Below are 21,033 nucleotides of genomic sequence, written 5' to 3'. Positions count from 1 at the left end.
GACAAGGTTACAGAGCAGCAACAATGGTCAGCAGGATTAGGCCCTTCCTTTGTGAAAATTTACAGAACTGACAGAAAGATGTCATACAGCAGACTAGCAAGTAGGACAGAGACACCAGCACAGAGCAGAGGGCACATATCTTGGTTTTCACATTGGCCAATAAGAAAGCACTCTTCTGCCCTTCTGACAATTTTGTCAGTCTTCATTACAATGGCTGAACAACTACGCTCACCACAACAAGACACTTGCTTCACTGCTTGCAGACTACCTTGCAAATACAAGACAGAAACTGACAGAGTTGGAAATGTGCAACCCCCCCAAAAAAACAATCAAGCTTTTAAATGAAGGACAGAACAGGACTTTCAGTTTAGATCCTGCTGAAAAATGAAGGCTCATGCTCTACTGACTCTGCTTAAACTTTATGCCCCAAGAATTACTTTGCTTGTTTTCTCTTTCATCAATAATTCTGAACTGAAAGCAGGACTAGAGTTAGACCATACTAATAAGGTGCAACTTATCTTGAATTGTTAAGTCTAAGGATTTCTTTACAAAGTAAAGAATGCACAGATGTAATTCTAGGGCATACAAGAATCTTGTGAAAAAAAGGTAGTATTTGAGAGAGTATGTAATAATAAGACTTCCATTAGGACTTCCCAAAAGGCAGGCAAGTCAGCAGGTTTGGAAAATGCCTATGTGTATTCATTAGAGTAAGGGCAAACATTTGTCATTTTCTTGACTCTCATATTTTTAAAACTGACAAACAGAGATCACTAGATAATTAACTTGCACACTTCTGTAAAAGCATAATCTGAGAAACTAAAGCTATTTCCCAGTAAGGAGTAGGACTTACTACAGTATCTTTTTTGCAAATAAATAGGACCCCAGCAAACAAAAGATGCTTAGGGTTTTTCCATTTTTCTTTTTACTGGTGTGTTCTGTGACACAGACAATAAATACCATTATAAGACCTATTTTTATCTAATAGAAACACTTGGAGCAAAATTTTAACAAATCTTCCTAACAAATGAGTATGGCTTCCAGCTTTCAGCTCCCAGTAGGAAATAATATTTGATTCATATTCAGAGAATTAATAGCCTTTACAATTGGAGAGAGGATGTCACTTGAAGACTCATAACTTTTAAAAAAGTGTTCTGGAAGATACAGACTTAGAAAGCAGCAATAAATTAATGCTCCAAGAATTTTAGAATATATGAAAGTATTTTACAGGATTAGCTGCTTTGAGGAAATTATGCCTAAAATAAATATACTAAACGGAATTATTAAAATAAAGTTAATTTCAGTTACTCATTCATCCTCTGGGAAGTATAACGAGACTAATTATTATTTTTTAGTATATCACACTTTTCTCTGGTCAAACAAAAAAGTCATTTAATGAAGATGGAAAGACTTTCAGACCTCAAGAAACACAAATTCATAAAAGCATGAATAGTTTGTGTTGGAAGGGCCCTTAGGAATCATCTAGTTCCAGCCCCTTTGCCTTGAGCAGGGACACCCTTCACTACAACAGGCTACCCAAAGCCTGATCAAACACAGCCTGCCAAACTCAAGGAAGTCCTGCATAACTTCTAAAGCTTTTTTAAACAGCAAAGTTGCTGCTGCTCTGTGACACAAGCAAGCTAACATTTATTGTAAAAACAACTATTGTGTTCAGCTATGCATAAACATTAATATGCTGAAGACAAAAATTAAAAAATCCCCATCCTCATTGACCTATTCATGAGGCACACTGTTGGTAAAATGGTATCCTTTTAAACAGAAATGGCACTCACAGAGAAACCAATGCTAGATGATATAGCTTTCCTAATGAAAACTGTTTCTGAAAACAACAAAAATAACCAGGACCCAAAATTCTGCTGTTTCCATGGCCATAGGATTGGCTCTTTTGGTCTTCTTGAACTGCTGAATGACAGGGGAAACTTATAAACCAAACAAAATTGACCAAATCACTTATTGTACAGCGTGGTTGTGATTGTCTGGGTGATGAAAATCCATGTGAACCCTCTTCTTCAAATGCCTGGCAATGATGCTTCTTATTTCAGGGTCATGTCAATCCTGTTTATTAAAGACAAAATGACAAAGAACAACAACAAAAAATTAATGAGTGCTCTGAAAACAGAGCTAGTTATTTCCCCAATCCTGAGCTCCCACAAAGTGTTTAGTAGCCTTATCTCTCATTTGCTTAAATGCAGTAGTGAGAAATAACTTGCATCTTATGTACATCTATGAAAGTACACACTTTAATAAGTTATGTTACTGTTTTATTGGAATTAACAACTACTTTTTCAGCAGTTGCAATTTGAAGTGTATCACGTGTGGGAATATCCCCTGGTGGAATGACACAACAGTGTGGCAGGAATGGGTGCTCCTAAAAACGTACCTAAGCGTACAGTTTTGCTACATAGTGCAAAGCACATGGCATCAACAACTTTAGAAGTATTCTTTAGAGTAAGAAGTTGTCTTCATAAATGTTGCCCCAAGATACAGGCTTCCTTGAAGAATACATAATTCAAAATTTCCTCAAGATTTATGAACTGTTACACAATGGTTCTTCCACTATGAATTATTTCCCAATATTTCTTTTAAAGTCATGGAGAGGTGAAAGGAGTTGAATAAAACAGAACAAAAGGGAGCATGATAATAGACAAAAGCCTTTGGAACAAAATGAAAGAGACAACAGAAGCAAACTAAGTGCTGGGCAGACTCCAGAGGTGCTTCAGCAGAAAGCATACAGAAAAAAAGTCTGTGTAAAACAGCTGTTCTCAGAGTGAAGGGATTTACATATGATGCTATTTCCTGAAGAAATGACACGACAAATAAGAGATATGATCACAGGAAAACTATTGCCACTTCTGAAGACAGATTCATATTTATGCAGAGAAAATAAATGCCATGAATTAACATTAATTTGGCCTTAACTATATTTATTTAACATAAATGTACATTCTCTTCTCATATTTCTTTTTGCTGCCCAGCTTATTGTTTGAGAAAAACAGGAAAGCTGTTCAAGCCACAAAAGGTCAAAATCATGCACAGTCTTCAACATGTCATTTTTTGTCCTTATGTCATCTTTTGTTCCTACTTTGAAAAACAGTTTTCATATTGACTCATTATAGAATAAAACAGTGTCTGAGAAAAAAAGAGATGAAGTGAAATATGAGTTCAGGAATCAAGAATTTAGCTTACGGTTATAACCTATGTATAAGCTATCACAGAGTGATAGCTTACTAGAGCACTGCTTGGGTTTTTTTGGTTTTGGTTTTTTTTTTTTTTTTGAAGTGAAAACCAAAGCTTCAATTTATTTATGCAACTTTTTGCTACATACTCTGTTAATTATTTGCCTGTTTATTAATAGTCATGTTATTGGTGGAATCTTTTGTTGAGGATTCAGGTTTACTGCAGAGTATTTCCCGCACAGTGTGAGACAACAGTGATTTCTGTATTTCTATAGACCCATCAGACGGGCAGGGAGAGCAGAGGCCTCAATCCCTCTGCCCTGTGCAGGGACACTGGCCAGGACACACACTCCTCCTGCTGCAGGGCTGGCTCTCCTGACATGCTGTTCCAGCAGGGAATTGCCAGCGCTCCTGCGACACACTGCACCTACAAACACTCCCACTGATCAACAGGAAGAGCAGCACTGCAGGGTTTTCCATTTCCATACTACAGTTCTGGAATCAGACAGAGCAATGGCACACCAGGGGACTGACACATTCCCATTTCCAAGGGAACAAGTCCATCTTTGAAAGGAAAATACGTAAAGATGCTTGAGATTTAAGCAGGAAAATAATTATGAAAGAAGCTAAGAAGCAGAAAAGCAAAGAGAAGGCACATGTTAAAAGTATGGCCCAGAAATCAAAGTAAAAGATAAGACTTTTAATCTTTGAATGAGAATAGCAAGTTTAAAATTTAGGATAATGGATGGAACCATCGTCACTGTGATCATCCTCCACTTTTTCTATCTGTTTTTAATATAATTTGATCAGAATATTCTCAGGCTAACAATTATATCTCTCTCTGCCTGGAAATGATTAAGGACGCCTCAAGTACATTCCTAATGCAACACAAATATAACAAATCTTCAATGTATAACACATACATAAAGTGTATAAAATATAAATATAGCAAAGCTTCAATACTTTTTCTGCTTGTGCCATGTTGCTCCTGAATATTATCATAAAAGTATTTAGGTCTCAAAAATGCTTTAAGGAGTCTACCCAGCCTCAGTTCCCAGCAGTATGGTTGTAAAGCAATGTTAAAATGTAATGACAGTATTAGGCATAAATTCTTACTCCTGCTCCACTGAAGCCATTTCTGGATCATTTGAGAGGCAGCTAGTTCTGGATACAAGGAAAAAGATGAGTAAACATTTTTTCTGTGTTGATTTCTTTCTCTTTTAAAATATGACATCAAATTTGGGGATGTAATAACTAACTGTAGTGAGTACCTTTGACAGCACAAACACACAAATGTTGTTTTTAGGAATCTAGGGATCTTAGTACCCACAACACACGTTAGTTTGAGTAACAAAATTTTAAGCTATTTCTTTAAGTTAGGGAGGGGAAATGCGCTAGAGTGATCTCATACATCCAACAGTAACAATAATCAGTGATGCCTCATGTGAATATTTCATTCCCCTTTCACTTGCTACACTGCTGTCTCTACTATTTTAAATGGAGTAACAAAAAAGCAACTTTTTTCAAGAGTTCTCAGTGCCATATGCATATGTTTATATGACAACATTGCATATACAATGCATTTGAAAATGTCTGAACAGAAGGGATAGAAGTTGTATTTCAAGGGGGGCTAGGCCTTTTAGTTTAACAAAATAGTCAGGTGGTATCAGATAACGGCTTATGTGAATTTATTGCTTCTGAGGCAGTGTTAACTCCTGGAATCAAAAAGCAGTGGCCAGTGTTTTAGGTATTTCTCTGCAGCTGTTTTAGAAAGTGACCTCAGAAGAACTGAAGAAAAATGTGTACTGCAAAAGAAGGAACTTTTGGAAAAAGTACAGCAAAGTAGAAGCTGTAAATTGAAAATCCTGAAGTGCATAAGCAAAAGGAAGGCGACTGGAAAGAAATTTTAAAACTCAAAATCTTTAGTTAAAAAAACTGCAAGGGAGAATGTTATACTAGAACCAACAGACACAGACTTCTCCTCAGAAATCTGGTGTACAATACTCACATGAGGATAGTGCATTGTACACTTTCTAAAGCTCTGTTCATGGAGTCATGGACTGTGCACTTCTTAAGGATTTCTTTCGTACTGTACACCATACTTCCACATTATATTCAAGTCAAAGCACGAAGTTATTATTTTAAAGTATCTGATCACCATGTGCCCCTGTTTTATTAAGTAACCACAGGCAATATAATATTATTATCAAGTATTAATTCCACAGCCTATCCAGCTAACATTGGAAAGACAGACGAATTTGCATACCTATCTTAACTGAGATAGCTAACCCTGATTTAATGAACTGTAAAAAAAATCATAGAAAGAACTCTTAAAAACTGTAAAAATCATCTGATATAAGAGGAGAAGAGTAGAAAATGTTTAATGATCAATTTTAATTGAGTATGTGAATTCAGTCATTCCCATGACTATAGAAACAATCACCAAAAAACAGCAAAAAAAATTTTTATAGTGCAAGGATATGATTATTTATTACTGAGATTCAGCAGTACAAAAGCAGTGAGAGGGGAAGTCAATTCTCCAATGGGGCAACTTACACAGTAATTGAAACTACAAGCTGCCTGTTGTACCAAACACAATGTACTACTGCATTCAAGCTACTCCTGTGAAACATTATAATGCCAGGATTCAGCTGAAAGCTATCTTACTTAGCTGTTTCTGAAGCTTCCCTCAGCTCTTCATCCAGTCTGCATGAGTAAAAGTTATTGATATAAAGAAACAGAGAAGCAAGCAGAGCATAAGAGTGAAGCAGAGCAATAGCAGAGCAAAGAACAAATACATTACATGCTTTTGTAAGGCACCCAGTATGATTTAGGGCTAACCCTAAAGCTCTTCAGTTCAGTACAATACTATTTATCCCTGTGCACAACCCACCTTAAATTTGTAAGTCCTTATTTAGCTCACTTGGAGGCAGAGACAGAGAAGCAGCAGGGGTCTGAGGCATGCCCAGTGGACAGAGCTGAAAGCATTCAGTTGCTCTGTCAGGTAATGTTAAACTAGCTGCAGCCTGGGCCAAGTCAAGGCCATTTACAGTTCAGTGAGTTTTATTTGCAAGGGAGGCTGATCTCAACAGCTTGAAGGAGAAAGTAAGATGCCATGTCTTTGCAAGTCCTCTCTCATTCAGCTGTTGAGGTCGCCTGCAGGTGAAAGGCTGTCACACAGATGCACTCTATTATGAGCAGCAGCATGGGCTAGAAAGCAAGTTTTACCTCATTCTTCTCTTAATACACTTATCTTCATCATACCTTACAAGATAAGAATGGATGAAGGAAGAGAAAATATGTACAAGTTCATATACAACAATCATATAGTATCATGCTTCACTGAAAACTACCAAGAAAATCACATAACCCAAATTCTGGCATAACACCAAGTACTTTCTAAAGGTGGGGTTTTTCTTGCCCATAGGTGGTATGCTTGTTCTTGGCAGTGGAGCAATTATGAAGACAAAAGATGAGTTGTATTTTTCTATAGGAATCTCTCCAAATTTGCAGCAAAGGGGGAGCTATGAACTGTACACTGCTCTTCTCCCTGTGGTATGAGAATAGCCACTCACAGTGCCCTGAACGCACACTGCCACTAAATCTTCTTATTACAACATCCTGAAATGCTTGCCACCAATGGGTGCAATTGTCATCTTTCCAGGTCTGTCTTTTTTCAGCAAAATCATGATCTCTCATCTGGCTGCTGATGACGTGAAGCAGGCATTACCCTAAAACTCTTTAAGTACTAAAGTTTCTTTGGTACTACGGCTGTGATCATTTCACCTTTGGTCTGAGAGGTGAATGGACTTTTTGAACACTTTTAAGTTTACAGGGAAAAAAATGTCTGCAACACAGATGTGTGTACTGCCACAGTGTAACAGTAAAACACAGCAAGGAAACAGACAGAAACTCTCTGAGGTTCGAAAAGGTAAGGTTTCTATCAAAGGGAATCATAAGAAACTAAAATGTTTACAGGAATCAGATGAAAATTTGTTAGGGATGTTAGAACATTAGGGACAACTCATTGTCAGTTGACCAACAGCCTCTGCTCCACATTCTTATGGTCACTCCGCCTCTAAAGAAGTTACAGCAGCAAATGAACCTCAGTGAAAGTCTCTGTGACCCCTGATCTTGCAACTGTAATTTACTGTTTCCTCAACTGCTGCTGCCACACCTGAGCTTCCCACCTGCTCCCTGGAATTGCACCAGCAGCTTGACAAAGAAATTTGCTTTACAACTACTGTGAAACAGGTGTGAAAGCTCCTGCCTGGGTTGAGGAGATGTATGACAACTGACCAGTCATAATGGAAATACAATCATACTTGCACATCTACTCTTCAAACTACCTTCTAGAATAGGCAATTCAAAACCTGGGACAATCAAAACCTCTCATTTGCTAAAGAGAACAATTAAAAATAAAATCCTGAACACAACATCTTTTTAATAATGACTAAATGAAAACCATGATTTTTTCAGTCATGCTTCTAGTCTTAGTATATTACTTCTTTTTGTTGCTTTCAGGTCTGAAAAAAAGTCAGCTGAGGTGAGCAATGCCAATCAACTTCCTACAATTTTTTAACAGATATTTTCCTCTGGAAATGACTGCATTTAGAAAACCTCTTCACATAAGCAGCAAGAACTAAGAAACTATCTTTCAGCATTTGTGAATTTAACCACAAGAATTGACAAGGCAAGGACCAGTAAACCTATAGAATTTCATTGGTCTTCTATTGAATAGGCTATCCTTTAATTAACATTTCTGCTAAAAGCCCTGCATGACAAACTTGAAAACTCTTCCACCTAAATAGAGGTAAAAGTTATGAAAAAATACAGCATAGATGATTCCTCAGGAAAGGCCAAACAATTTCCCCACTCCCCTAGAAGTAAACAGTTCTTGTGTTTTGTGTTTCTGTTACACACAATGTTTCTGGTACTCAGTAATGTCCTGCCACTGACTTTGAGAGTGAAATGTCTGAGGAACAACACACAATAATTTTTAAAAACAACAGGAAAGTGCTTTCTGTTTTTCTTACAGTCTTTAATGCTATTATCAGTTTGTGGAAATAGTTTCCATTAGAACAAGTACGTGCTACTGTACATCACTTACTTGACAATACTGTCTGGTATATGCACATATTCCATTGGAATCATCTCACGAAGCTCTGCCAATGTGTTGACGTACTGTATCTTACTGCTGAACTTAGAGCTGAAACACAGGGAAAAAAGTATTAATTGACTGGCCCCCAATCTTTTATGACATGCTAAAACCAAATGAAGAAATGTATTAAATGCATGAAATAATTAAGCATTTGGATATTCGTATTTCAATTACAGACTGAGAGACTGGACTATTAATGTTTAATTACTCAAACAATCCACCTGCCACAGCGAAAAAAGGCTAATAAGAGGCAAGTCCTGTGAGGTGGGATAACACCTTTTATCACGCCAGTCCTCTCTTACATAATGGCTCAGGTGTGAAAACTTCCCTGTGTGGAAGAACCAGGACTTTCACACAGAGCCTGAAGGTATTCATCCCTGACATAACTGGTGGAACATAAACGACTCAGCTCTAACATCTTCGAAGGCAAGGCACTTGGGCAGTCCCACCTGAACTTAAGTGAATATAAATGCAATGGGCTCTGTGTTTTATGGGCTTCCCCCACTCAATGAAGACAGTGACCATAACTTTGACAAGACTGGAAACCTCATCACCAAGAAGACCAGAAGAAGAGGACCAAGCAGATGCCAACAGGATCACAGAGTGATGATATTTTTTCTACTTTGTCTGTGTTTGTCATGCTCTTTCTCCTCTCCTCCCACCCACTCTATTTCTTTCTCTCTCTCCCTCATAATTACTGCTAAATAAAAGTCTGTGCTTCAGCATATGGCCTTGTTTGCACCTTAACTCAGACAGAGTAATCTCTCTAATAATTTTAATAATCATATCTTAATGCAGTTCAGCTGATTATGAGCCTACCTGAATCACATTACTAAGCCAACATCATAAATTGTACTTCCTACATACTAGACAATGTGATTAGTTTTACAGTTGGAAGGAGATGTGTAAAAATTTGGAAAAGATTCAAAAATCTCTTATAGACTACTTACATGTAAAAAGAGACGGAAAGCATTACTTGACATGGATATAATCATAATCACAGTTATCAAGGGATTGTGATGACTCAGCATTTCTATTTTACACTAATTCTCAAACACAATAAAACTGAATTTCGTCATTTATTCAGAAGAGCATAGATCTGATTGTGTCTATTCTTACTGCAGTGTCTTTCCATATTCTTACTGCAGTGCCTTTCTATCACAAAATAATGTGTTTATTTCACCTTTCATTTATTGCGCTTATAAAATGATCACTTGGAAAAAAGGCTAAATTGTTCAGAAAACACACTTAAAACACAAGGCTATTTACTTGTCTAACCTAAGTTATTTGATAAGTGTGAGATTATGAGAAATCTTTCTCATTTGGCTTACAAAGCAATTTTTCACATTTAGCTCTGGTTGTATTTAGGTCATCTTATAACAGCAGTAATAGTGGCAAGCTCATATTGACCATATATGTAAGTGTAGGTCTTGAAAAACAGAGCACGTTCTTTCTATTTACTGCTGACCTGCAAGTACAGCCAGACAACATGAAGCCCCTGAAATAGCTCTGAGCAGAAGGTTACTGCCCCTCTCCTCAACAGAGGTATCTTCCCAATGATGCAAAGTGAGACAACTCACTTTGGGAACAGGAATACATGAAAGTGCTGTGAACAGTTGTTTAAGCTCACTCATTGTGATTTGTCTCTGTACCCAATTAGCATCACTAGACACACAGAGTGGTCACATTTTGGATGCAAGAATCACCCACAACTGTCCAGTCAAAGCATGGAAACATACAGATTCTTAGCATTTTATACAAATTGTTATCATAATCTGCAGCATCAGCATTGCTATCTGAACTAACCTGGAAAACTGCAAGCCAATCATAAGCTTCTAAAGACAGTGGGAAGGGATTAAAAAATCTTTCAATGGGTAGTTTTTTTTCCTGAGGATTCTTCTGGGTCCACTAATTCCACTACAGCGACTGATTTCTAATTCCTTCATGTGGGAGTCACTGTATGGGCATCCCAGACACAGTTTCTTTCAGACTTTAGGGAAAGCACGCTGCCAATAGTGGTAACTTTCCCTCATTTAAGTGTTTCTGTCAAATGCCAAGCATGTTTCACCACTTGATGAACCCCTTTGAAATCTAATTTCTTACCTAACACAGCTCAAGTAATTTTTGGCATAAATATCAACAGGGATTCTAAAAGAGTACCTAAGACATATATCTGCTATCTCTAGTTCTTTAATTCTATATATTCAAACAATGCTTTCTCAGTCAAGATGGTCCCACACTCCACTGAATTATCTTGCCAGTTTTTGAGGAAGAAAAAAGATAGAGCTGAGGTAGAACTGAGGGTATCCCACACTCAGCCACTTACCATTTTGTTGTCTTTCAGGTTTTTGATTTCTACTGTTTAGCCCCACATCTCAGCTGATATACAGTTAAAATTATGTTGGTTCCTTCAGCTATCTCACTGAAATCTCTGCTTGCCTTGTGGCCAATTAATTTCTCACTCTAAAATTCCCACTGTGCCTGTCATGGGTTCAGGGAACAGCTGAGGGCTAGCAAACTAAGCTATAGTCATTGGCTTTCAATCCAATCAAGTTTTATCTCCTTACCTCCTGAAGAAAGGGAAGGGAACTCATCATGTTCTTCTATCCTTGGTAAGGGTCCAAATATCTCATGTCATCCTCCACAAAAGTCATACTAGCCATGTGTCCTGCCCACCTTTTCAGCTTCTATTTGCCCTTCACTTTCTTCTTGCACCAAGACTCAGTCTACCTGGCTGAGATAGTCACTAGTGTTTCTTGTTCCACACTGCTAATCTGCTTTGCCAAACTATTTAGAGTGAACATTTTCTCCTGTTTCACAATGAAAAACCTCTCGTCACTGCTGCTTAATATAGCTACTTTGAATAAAGGACTAATGAATTGAAACAGACATGACTTTTATAAAAGACCAAACTGTCATTTATGGGAGCAAATAGGATGGCAACTGAAATATCTCAGATATCAAATGCAACTCAGCAAATCCTCCTAACTACTGTTGATAATTCCAAGTATTGTTTCACTTTTACTCTGGTATTCTGAGTAACTTTCATCTTAGTCTTTAAGACAGCACATCTAGAAAGGAGCTCTGTTACGACATTCTGCCTGCTGGACTTTGGCAGCAATGGGACAACTCATGTGCTTCCCCAACCCCATGTCACTCTATCAGGACAGAGCACCCTGGGACTGTGATCTCCACAGAGATCTCCACCTGCAGAGTCTTCACCTGAAGACTGTAAACAGAACTCCCCGAGATCTATCATGACACAAGTCATTCTCTGTGTGGCTTTTGTAGCTGAAGATTCGTCTCTTGCCTGAAGCAACTCTTTTTCACTCGTGCAACTTTGCTCTCCTTGACTGCATACTTGCCTATCCTCTGCAGTGTGAGATCTTTGAAGTTGGTGACTTTTTTTTAAAAATTGTTTTACTAATCAAACCATTATTTTTGACAGTGTTAAACATTTTTTGAATCCAAATGCATTCAAACACCTCAGGGTGCAGACAGTTCCTCTTGTATGAGCTATGAGCAGTCATGATATTTTAAAAACCCAGAACCGTAGCCTAATCTTGTTCTGCAGCCAGTTTTTTTTAATAAGGTGATTATAATTACATGCAGTCCCCTTTTCTATATGCCTTTTATCTGGATTCTGAACAAAGGCTATTTTAAGGAACTGAATTCTCAGAACATACACATAAACATACACATAAACATACAGGTTTAGAAAACCATGCCTATGACTTCCACAACTAGATACTCATACTCACATGAATCACTTTTTTTTCCCTTATTCACCTTCGGAAAGCGAAATTCGATTTCCAAAATCCCAACATGAACTATAAAATGAGCACTATTCAGCGAATGATTAACAGCCACAGTTTGATGATTTAGGGTGCTTATGTATTCTCAAGGACATAGAAAATCACAGGTATTTGCTACATACCTTATAAAAGGTCGTGTTACAGCCAGAATTGTCCTGATAAACCATGATGGATGAACAATTATAAATGACTTCAAATTCTTCCGTAATCTAAGTAACAAAAGCAATAATTTCTTAGCAAAACAGAAAAACTACAAAAGATAAAGAAAGATCATACACAGTAAACCCTAGCATACAGGAGCGTTACAGAAATGGACACTATTTAAAATAATGGCTGTGGATCAGACAGGAAAACACTACTTACCGTCGATCAATCATCTGATAACATTTTTTCATCCAACCCAATCCAGGCATCCTTCTTCTTGGTGTTGCTCCATTCAAGTAGACAATCATATAGTCTTCAGCTACCATCAGCTCTAAGGTACTGATTACATATCTGATAGAAGTACAGATGTCAGTGAGCATATATGGTACACTACCTGATTGATCCCAAACTAAATCAGGCAGTTTATGACAAGATAGGCCTTTCTTTTCCTTTAAACAAAACCAAACATATAGCACTGATCACCATGGTACCTACAGATACACACAACTAGAAAACCACAGTCTTACCTGTGCCTTCAAAAATATATGGCTTCCTCACAACAACAGAGTTCTGTAGTGAGTTTTCAAGTATCACTGGTGAATTTGCTTTTTCTTAAAAAGTAATTAAGTCAGGAGATTTTGCAAGGGAGAACCTGGCATCCTGTTAAGTCCTAGGAACTTCTGAAATTAACTCTTGAGAAACTTCTATTCACTGTTCCAATCACCAATTTTGCTCAATACAATAATAAAAGATGTCAGAAGATACTTGTTTATACTTCATGTGATCCTTATAGTCCTGCTATCGAGTCTGTGACTGCAAAATACAAATACTTTGACACTCAAGCCCAAGAAAACCTGTCCATCAACCTGACATCTGATGGAACAGAGCACTCCACTCCATCACTTCATTCACAGTGAGCAAAACTCTCCCAGCACCCGTTATCATACAGTGCTCTTGGGACCAAATGCATTCTACCTATAGAGCACACAACTCATTCAAATAAGCAGACAGTTAAATTCTTGTTGGGGACTACCTATGCAGATGATCTACTTAGATGTCCCTACTCCATGTGGGAGCTGATCATCACAGGAATGTTCAAATTGTTCTCTCTACTATCCAGCCTCAAGGCATGCCTATGTAAAAACTAGAATGCAAAACCACAAGTCACACCTTAAAAACCTGAATGCCTCAGTGCACTCACTACAAAAGGCAGCTCTATCCCTAAGCATAATGGCCCCTTTCAGAGCTGTATGGGAATGCCTCACAATCTAATCTGACCCTTAAATTCCTTAGGATGCAATGTCTTTAGAAGAATTGCAAGAAATCTAGTTCTCACCAGAGAGTGGTATTTTACCGGGGCATAAAGCAGGCAAAATTAACTAGACCAGTTCCATGCATTTGGTAAATGCCATCCAAATCCCAACCCCCTGAATGCATTCCACTGCTCATTCTTACCTTGCAGTTGTGCACTCCCTGCTTTTGCCTCACATTTGTGAAGGCTTATGTCTAACAGTGATATAGGAAAGCAAGGGATTGCATGGACATTCTGATGCATAAAGCTTCATTTAATAGCTACTTCAACAAAGATACTATTCAACAGGTGATAAGATTAGCCCTTCCCACGCGGCAGAACATCTAGTGCTTTAAAGGCACTTAACACTGAAACATACAAGTTTCTAAGTGCAAGTGTGTAAGTATGTATTAAAATATGACAAGACTTTCAGTCATGGAACGTGACAGTCCAAAAATGTCAAGGGAGCAAGAGTTCCCTTGCAAATTATACCTATCTAATAATTTCTTATTATTTTATAATAATGGCAATTTCTTCTTTATTTGAAAATATGGACAGAAATTTTCTCATTGACTAGAACAAATGAATCACTGAGAAAGCAAAGTGCTGCTTTTGTTTTCAATGTGTAGTTTTTCAAATTGAGATTATTTTAAAAAAATTTTATCTGTGGACTAGCTTTAATCTGACTTCCAGGCAACCACAAATTAAAAAGTAGATTTTTTTTAATGTGGTTCTGCACTATCTACAAAAACTGCTGTAGAAGATGTTTCAAGAATTTTCACACAAATTCATCCCTTCAAAGACAATTTTACATAATTAGTTAATATAAAAAATAGGAAGAAGATAACTGGAAATGTAAAAGGAATTCAGATGGGAAAGGAGATGTTGAGGACAGTTGTTAATCACAAGCTAGAGGTAGCTTATATGCTACCAGAAAGATGCTGTATAAAAAAAGAGATTCAGTGGTTTGCAGGTCTCTCCAGATCCCTATATAATTCAATAGTAAAGAATTACCAAATATTTTAAAATATCAGTTACTGTATGTTTAGCAAACTGTTGTACTCTCTCTCTTTCCATGCAGATCTAGAATGGAAAGAAAGAGTTGAACTTTCTCCTTTTTCTTCTTTTTTGGAGAGACCCAACTGTCTACAAGACTTAAAATAAGCTGCAAGTTCACAGTCAACATGAACTCACATTTTTATTACTACTCCAGAAAAAGTGACTTACAAAATTGACTTCAGCAATATACTTAAGCCATGTAGAAAAGGCTCTTAAGGCTTTCTCTGCAAAGTTAATTTATCACCAGTTCTATCTGAACAAGGGTCTTGGGTGAAGACAAAGAACAACTATTGAATGTCAGTCACGGTTACAGTCAGCTTTGTTCCTTACTTATCAAGTGAAAACCACTGAAGTAATTCCTTCTTCTCTTCTAAATCACTGAGCATTGTGTGTATCAGTTACTATAGATCACATTGAATTCTTAGAGGCTCAACCAGGCAAATGATACCAGTTGTTCTGACCACAAACTAAAACACTGAGTCTTGATTTTCACACATAGAGACAATGTTAAAGGCACTGGGTGCCAACAAGTACATCTTCACAGGCTGGAATATTAAGCAGACCTGGGTCTGTGCTCTCAGTGCCTTCTAAGCTGCAAATGGCTTTAAATATTACTTACTGCATTTTAGCACAGAAAACATTGGAATGATTGATTTTTTTTAACAGCTGTAAGTGGAAGTAGCTGCAGGCACTTCAGGAGAGAGTTGCCTTCAAAATTTTGGGCTGCCAAACCAATTGCTATTAGGAATAATTTTCCTGTGATAGATTTGGGGTTATGTGTCCAAATTTGTGTCCTGCCCAACTGGCCCCTGCCACTTCTAGCTGAATTAGAAGCAGCTGGAGTCAGGAAGCATAGTTAGAGATGCTTGTGTCACCAATTGCCATTTATCCTGTTTTTAAAAAGCAAGTGTCAAAAAAAGGCCCAGTAACTCCTAAACCAAAAACATGTTCAGGGATACATCATAATAATAAACAATGAACAGTGAAAAACTGTCTAGGCCCCTGCTGACTGCTCTCAACAAGACCTGGAAATCATTAGTGAAATTGTGTAAAGACTGTAGCCCCAACAAGGTGAAGATATCGCACTCCTTGGCTTTTAGAGAGATACTAACAGTCAGATTTGGTCCTGACAAATGCACCTTAATTTGGGAAGGTGAGTAGGTAAAGGATACCAAAATAATACCCCACTGGGCAGTTTATCTAAAACTGCTTTTTTCCTTGTCACTCCCCTTCTAATGGCCAAAATTACCTCTTAAGGAAAGACAGGTTACCTCTCACTGCATTATTCTGAGTACTAACTCAAAAGACTTTGTCACATTGCTCACATATCACTCACAGGAAAAGATTTTCCATGACATAGTTGTAATCAGCTCGACTGCTGTCTGGCAAGAAGCATGCCGCAAACACAATGATAGCATTCAGACCATCACCATAGTATCCTGTGGAAAAAAAAATGAAAAAGCATTTTTATCTTTTCCAAAAGCTTTTAACAGGATAATTTTTTTAAATCCTGTAATAAAGCTACTATGTGTACTGCTGAAGCATCCCAGAATGCTTCATACTGAAGGTTTGAAAATATATGAACTATTATAAAGTGATAAAGAAGTTGGACAGTCAGCTAAGCTGAATCCTCAAAAAACACACACACCACAACTACTAGTAAACTTTTTATAGTGACTAGCAAAAAAACCCTCTAAAGCTTCTACTTCCAGTTCATTGCAGCTCTATGGCAATCATGTACTGAATGCTCACCTCAGACTGAGGAATAAGGGAGTAAAGAAAATATCCTGCATTTGTTGTCCTGCAAAGTTTGAATTATGTTTGGTAAAGTCTTGCAGTCCAATCTCAGTTGGCCTGTGCAGCTCCAATGGCTTTAGAACATTATAATTATGACTGCACTCCACTATCCCTTAAAAGCTCCTGGGGATCATTTAAATCCTCTGCTGCAAGTTTTGTGTAAATTACTTTTTAACCTTCAATGCTCCAGTTGTCCAATACTGGCATTCTCTGGGCTGCATCACTGACTAATGATAGCTGTAAATCTTCAAAGCTGTAGCACTACCAGTTCAGGGCCCAGCATGGTTGCTTATTATCCAAAGGAATATGTTTCTGTTTCATGATGGATTAATGCTGATTAATTGTCTCCACAACCCTTTGCAGCTGCCATGGATTTTCTGTATTTATAATAAATAATAAATAAAAAACATTCCTGCATTTCAGTTGAAGGTTTTGCTTAAAGGATACATGCAATAAGGAGGGGATTTATAAAAATGCCGTAGGAATGGCTGTAGGTAGACAGCACTAGTGATGCAGAGACAGAAGACAGATATACTCAGAGAACATTCAAAAACCTTTTGAGTCTAGAAAAAACAGACACTAAGTGAGAGATTATAATATTTGTGAAGGAAACTTCAATTCCTCTCAGGAACATGTTTTTATGACAAAAACTAAAGGCTTATACTAACACTTAAACAACCTTTGCAAAAGGAGATTCTAAGACTTTTACAGTGCTTTCTTGATACTGGAGAGCAATATCCAAACGTAACTAAAGTGCTTATGAAATTCAAGTCCTGTTTTCAGCATGTATTCTTATTCAGCTAGATTATTTGGAATTGTGCTGGTTTCAGCTGGCAGAGAGTATGTTTTCTTCACAGTGGCAAGCATGGGGCTGTAGTTTTGATTAGCACTGAGATCAGAGGGCTGATAATACAGAGATCTTTTTATTATTGCTGTGCAGTGTTCACAAAGCACCAAGGCCTTTCCTGCTTTTTATACTGCCCCCCCACCACTCAGAGAGCAGGCTGAGGATCCACAAGAACTTGGAAGGGGAAGGGGACATTGCCAAGACAGCTGACCCCAATTGACCACAGGGATATTCCAGACCATATGGCATCATGCTCAGGAGAGGAAGAAGGAGGAAGTAGAAGGGGACATTTGGAGTGATGGCCTTTATCTTCCCAAGTGTTTTGTGTGATGAGGACCTGCTCTCCTGGAGATGGCTGAACACCTGCCTGTCTTTGAGAAGTAGTGAATGAACTTCTTGTTTGACTTTCCTTGTGTGCACAGATTGTGCTCTATGTATTAAGTTGTCCTTATCTCAACCCAAGACTTTACTCATTCTTACTCTTCTGATTCACCATGTGGGAGTCAGCAACTGACTGTGTGGGGCATGGCTGCCAGTTGGGTTTCAACAACAGGCAAAAGCAGTATTTCTCTCCCCCTCAGGTTTACAAATAGGGAGGACATTTCCTTCCTTCCATAAATTTAATAAAATTTATATATACATTTTATATATAAAATGTATATATAAAAAGCAATCTGTCCAGCTGGCAGGCTCAGGAATTTGGCAGTAAGAGCACATTATGGCAGGTGCATCCACTAAATTACACAACACAGTTTGCAGTTCATGGAAAGTAAAACAATTATGTGCAGATGCTAACTAACAACACGCAGAAGAAAAATCCACAGATAAATCTAAGCCCTTTTTTCTCACACATGCTTGAGGAGAAGGAATGTTCACCCTAGGGACAAGTGTATTTTAATTCATCACTAAATGCCAATAAAAGCCATTTGCCCAAAATCTCAGCCTAAAGCAAAGAAAAAGATCTCTAAGAAATCTCCCCATCAGGATATACTAAAGACAATCTCAAACCTAGGCTGCTAAATCTACTCTCCCCTTTCCTATTTTATAGCTACCACCTAGGTTCTGCATTTGCTGTTATCTGTCATTTGGTAGGGAGGAATGTTCAGTAGATCTTTGAATCAAGAAATGCTTGATTTGACTTCCTATTGACTAATTTTAGTCAGAAACTATTATTATTCTTGAGATTAAAGAAAAGACTCCTGGCCCTCTAAACACTCCACTGAAGTACTGCCAAAGGGAACTTCATATGGAATGGGCCTTGCTGCCATAATGTAGAAACTGTTTGAGTTGTCCAAAGTTTTCCACATTAGATGCAACAACATGATTTTGTTTCCTTGTCTTCAGTCTGCCACTTCATAAATACAGAATTTAATCCAGTCCTTAACTTACTTTGATTTGCCTAGATATCAAGAAAAATTTCCAGTTTAGCCAGCAGCAGGCTGAAATTTATTGTTAGATCTTATACTGTTTGTTTTACAATGACTAATGCTATTGACTAATAGCAAAAAAGCCTTCCAAAAGTAAAAAAACCCTAAATGCTCTTTATCTTACATTTGTGATCCAATCAAAACATCAGACATTTAAACCTTGAATTCATATTATTTCATACTGTGAGAGTAGAGCTGAATTACCTAGGCTCCCATTAAACACTGATTTTTCACAAAAGCTGATATAAACATAAAATTCAACAGTAGTAGGAAATATACAATTTTTACTGCAAATGCATATTGACTAGTTTACAGCACACAAAAATATATAAATAAACAACATTAGCAAGGCCCAAAAGTATTTTGTGTTTGTTTCCTAAATTAAACCATCTGGGTATGTTTGCTAAATTGCGTCTGAGGTGTCATCACATTCACAAATCTTTGATGGTAGTGGGGTAGTAGAAAAAGAGTTGAGCCCTAAAATCTTTAATAATTCTGGTTAAACCTTCTGTACATGAATAGCTGTAGGCAAGCATTTAGCTGCTTTTAATGTAAAAATTAACCATCAATTATTTATGTAATTTTACCTTACATATGCTCAACACTGAAAACATTTTAACTTCAACATTTTAGTATCTTTAACTTATGCTACAGACCAACAACACTGTGAAAAAAGCATCCTCATATAAACTCATAAATCTTACCTCTGAGATGCTACACTACCTGTCTCAGTTTTTGCAGGAATAAAACAACTCATCTTAATACCTTGCTATATACCAAGCTAATACCTTGCTTAACAGATAGCAAGGAGTGTCCCCCAAAAATACAGAATCCAAAGATAATCCAAATCTGAGACACCAAGGAAAAGGCACTTAATAGTAATACTTACCCATCTGAATTAATTTAAACAGATGTGTACTAGTAACACTGAAATTATGAATTCTCTGAGGAAGATGGGAAGCAGATAAGCAAATGAGAAAATACAGCAAGCACATGGTGCCATTTTCCTCCTTTTCTTTGATATATTATTTGATAGTTATTATGCTGCTGACAACTATAAATGGCAGAAAAATAGCATAAGGGGGATAGCCATATGAATGGAAGCCCCATTGTTTTTCTTTTGCCACTCTACTTGTTTAGAATCTGCGCAATCACATACATCATTCAATAAATCACAGAGCATTACACTTCCTCACGCAAAAGGTTTTGTCAAAACTCACCAAATAAAGTTTTCAAAATTTTATTTTGCTGTAAGTCAAAAGCTTTTTTCCTTGTCTCAGACAGTTTTACCCTACAATGACCAGATGGCTCCTGACACAAATATGTCAGTATTTGGAAGCAGTATGCTGCTTCCAAAATAGCTTTAAATTTAAAATTCTTATTAGTCATTGCCCCATTGAACTTAAAGCCTGGCTGACTTCAGCCAAAGCTGAAAAATAAATTTTCTCTCCCCTTGTCAATATGATAATGGAACAAAAAATAAATCATGATCAATAAAGTATGAATTTTTTACATCAATTTAAAAAATGCTTGCAGCTGCTCCTACCTCCATGAGAAATGACCTTTTTGTATGGTTCAATGACTTTCATATCAATTCTCTGTTCTTGTTCTCCAATAACCACTGTTCTCCATAACCTGTTGTCCTCTCGCTCCTCTTCAGCAGAGTACTCAGGGATTGATTCAGACTCCTCCTGGGAAGCATCTTTAGCAGCAGTCTGCTCTTCTGAAAAAGGGAACTGTATGTATTACCTCCTCCTGTTAAAGCTCTAAATATTTTTGCTGTTACATACATTTGAGATGGATGACTGAAATTAACTGCATTTTTACTGTACTGGTATAAATAAGAGCAGAATGACACATATTTGAAGTATACTGTTCTTTCTAAAACATTATTCTGTCTCTGCAGTCATAAGAACAGAATTCAAATTGCAAGTCAGTACGGGAGGTAACAGTAAACAAAGACAGAGTGAGATACATAATGACATACACAGAGTACATAAAAAGCTGCAGGCATTCTACTTGAAAACACTAAGAAGATCTATGAGAATTAAGAATAAACTCAAAGGAGCAATTTTAATTGACAAGAACTAAAGAACACAATGTTTCATAGGAGCCCTCAAACCTTTCTATGTGTTGGGTTATCTACAATGTGCCTCTCTGATTAAGACTTCTTCTTGAACTACTACTAATACAAATTGAAGCATATGATCCTCAAAACACACTAGTTCATCATAAGAATTAAAAAAGTTACCTATGAAATCAGGAATATGATAGTATACTGTATGTATACCACATATA

The 21,033-nt window shown here is 37.3% G+C and overlaps 1 protein-coding gene across 4 annotated transcripts in view; it reads right to left on the bottom strand.

The window, feature by feature from the left end:
* Positions 1-930: 930 nt before the first annotated feature.
* PRUNE2 (prune homolog 2 with BCH domain) overlaps positions 931-21,033 on the bottom strand; it is a 100,798-nt gene continuing 80,695 nt past the window's right edge. For 2 of the 4 annotated variants that reach the window (XM_054286206.1, XM_054286215.1), the window contains 9 exons: positions 20,282-20,458; positions 16,001-16,103; positions 12,534-12,665; positions 12,293-12,379; positions 8,305-8,403; positions 6,423-6,458; positions 5,862-5,900; positions 4,311-4,358; positions 931-2,073 (listed from right to left, as the gene is read on the bottom strand). In XM_054286206.1, coding sequence (XP_054142181.1) covers positions 2,052-2,073; positions 4,311-4,358; positions 5,862-5,900; positions 6,423-6,458; positions 8,305-8,403; positions 12,293-12,379; positions 12,534-12,665; positions 16,001-16,103; positions 20,282-20,458 — 743 coding nt within the window. In that variant the 3' untranslated portion in view covers positions 931-2,051. The remainder of the gene's footprint in view (positions 2,074-4,310; positions 4,359-5,861; positions 5,901-6,422; positions 6,459-8,304; positions 8,404-12,292; positions 12,380-12,533; positions 12,666-16,000; positions 16,104-20,281; positions 20,459-21,033) is intronic. The other 2 variants (XM_054286222.1, XM_054286228.1) reach the window with 2 other exon arrangements.

This window comes from Melozone crissalis, unplaced genomic scaffold, assembly GCF_028551555.1.
Source record: "Melozone crissalis strain CALT ecotype California unplaced genomic scaffold, PUWL_Pcris_2 ptg000005l_1, whole genome shotgun sequence".
Classification (NCBI taxonomy): Eukaryota; Metazoa; Chordata; class Aves; order Passeriformes; family Passerellidae; genus Melozone; species Melozone crissalis.
This window is presented reverse-complemented; position numbering and strand designations above follow the sequence as displayed.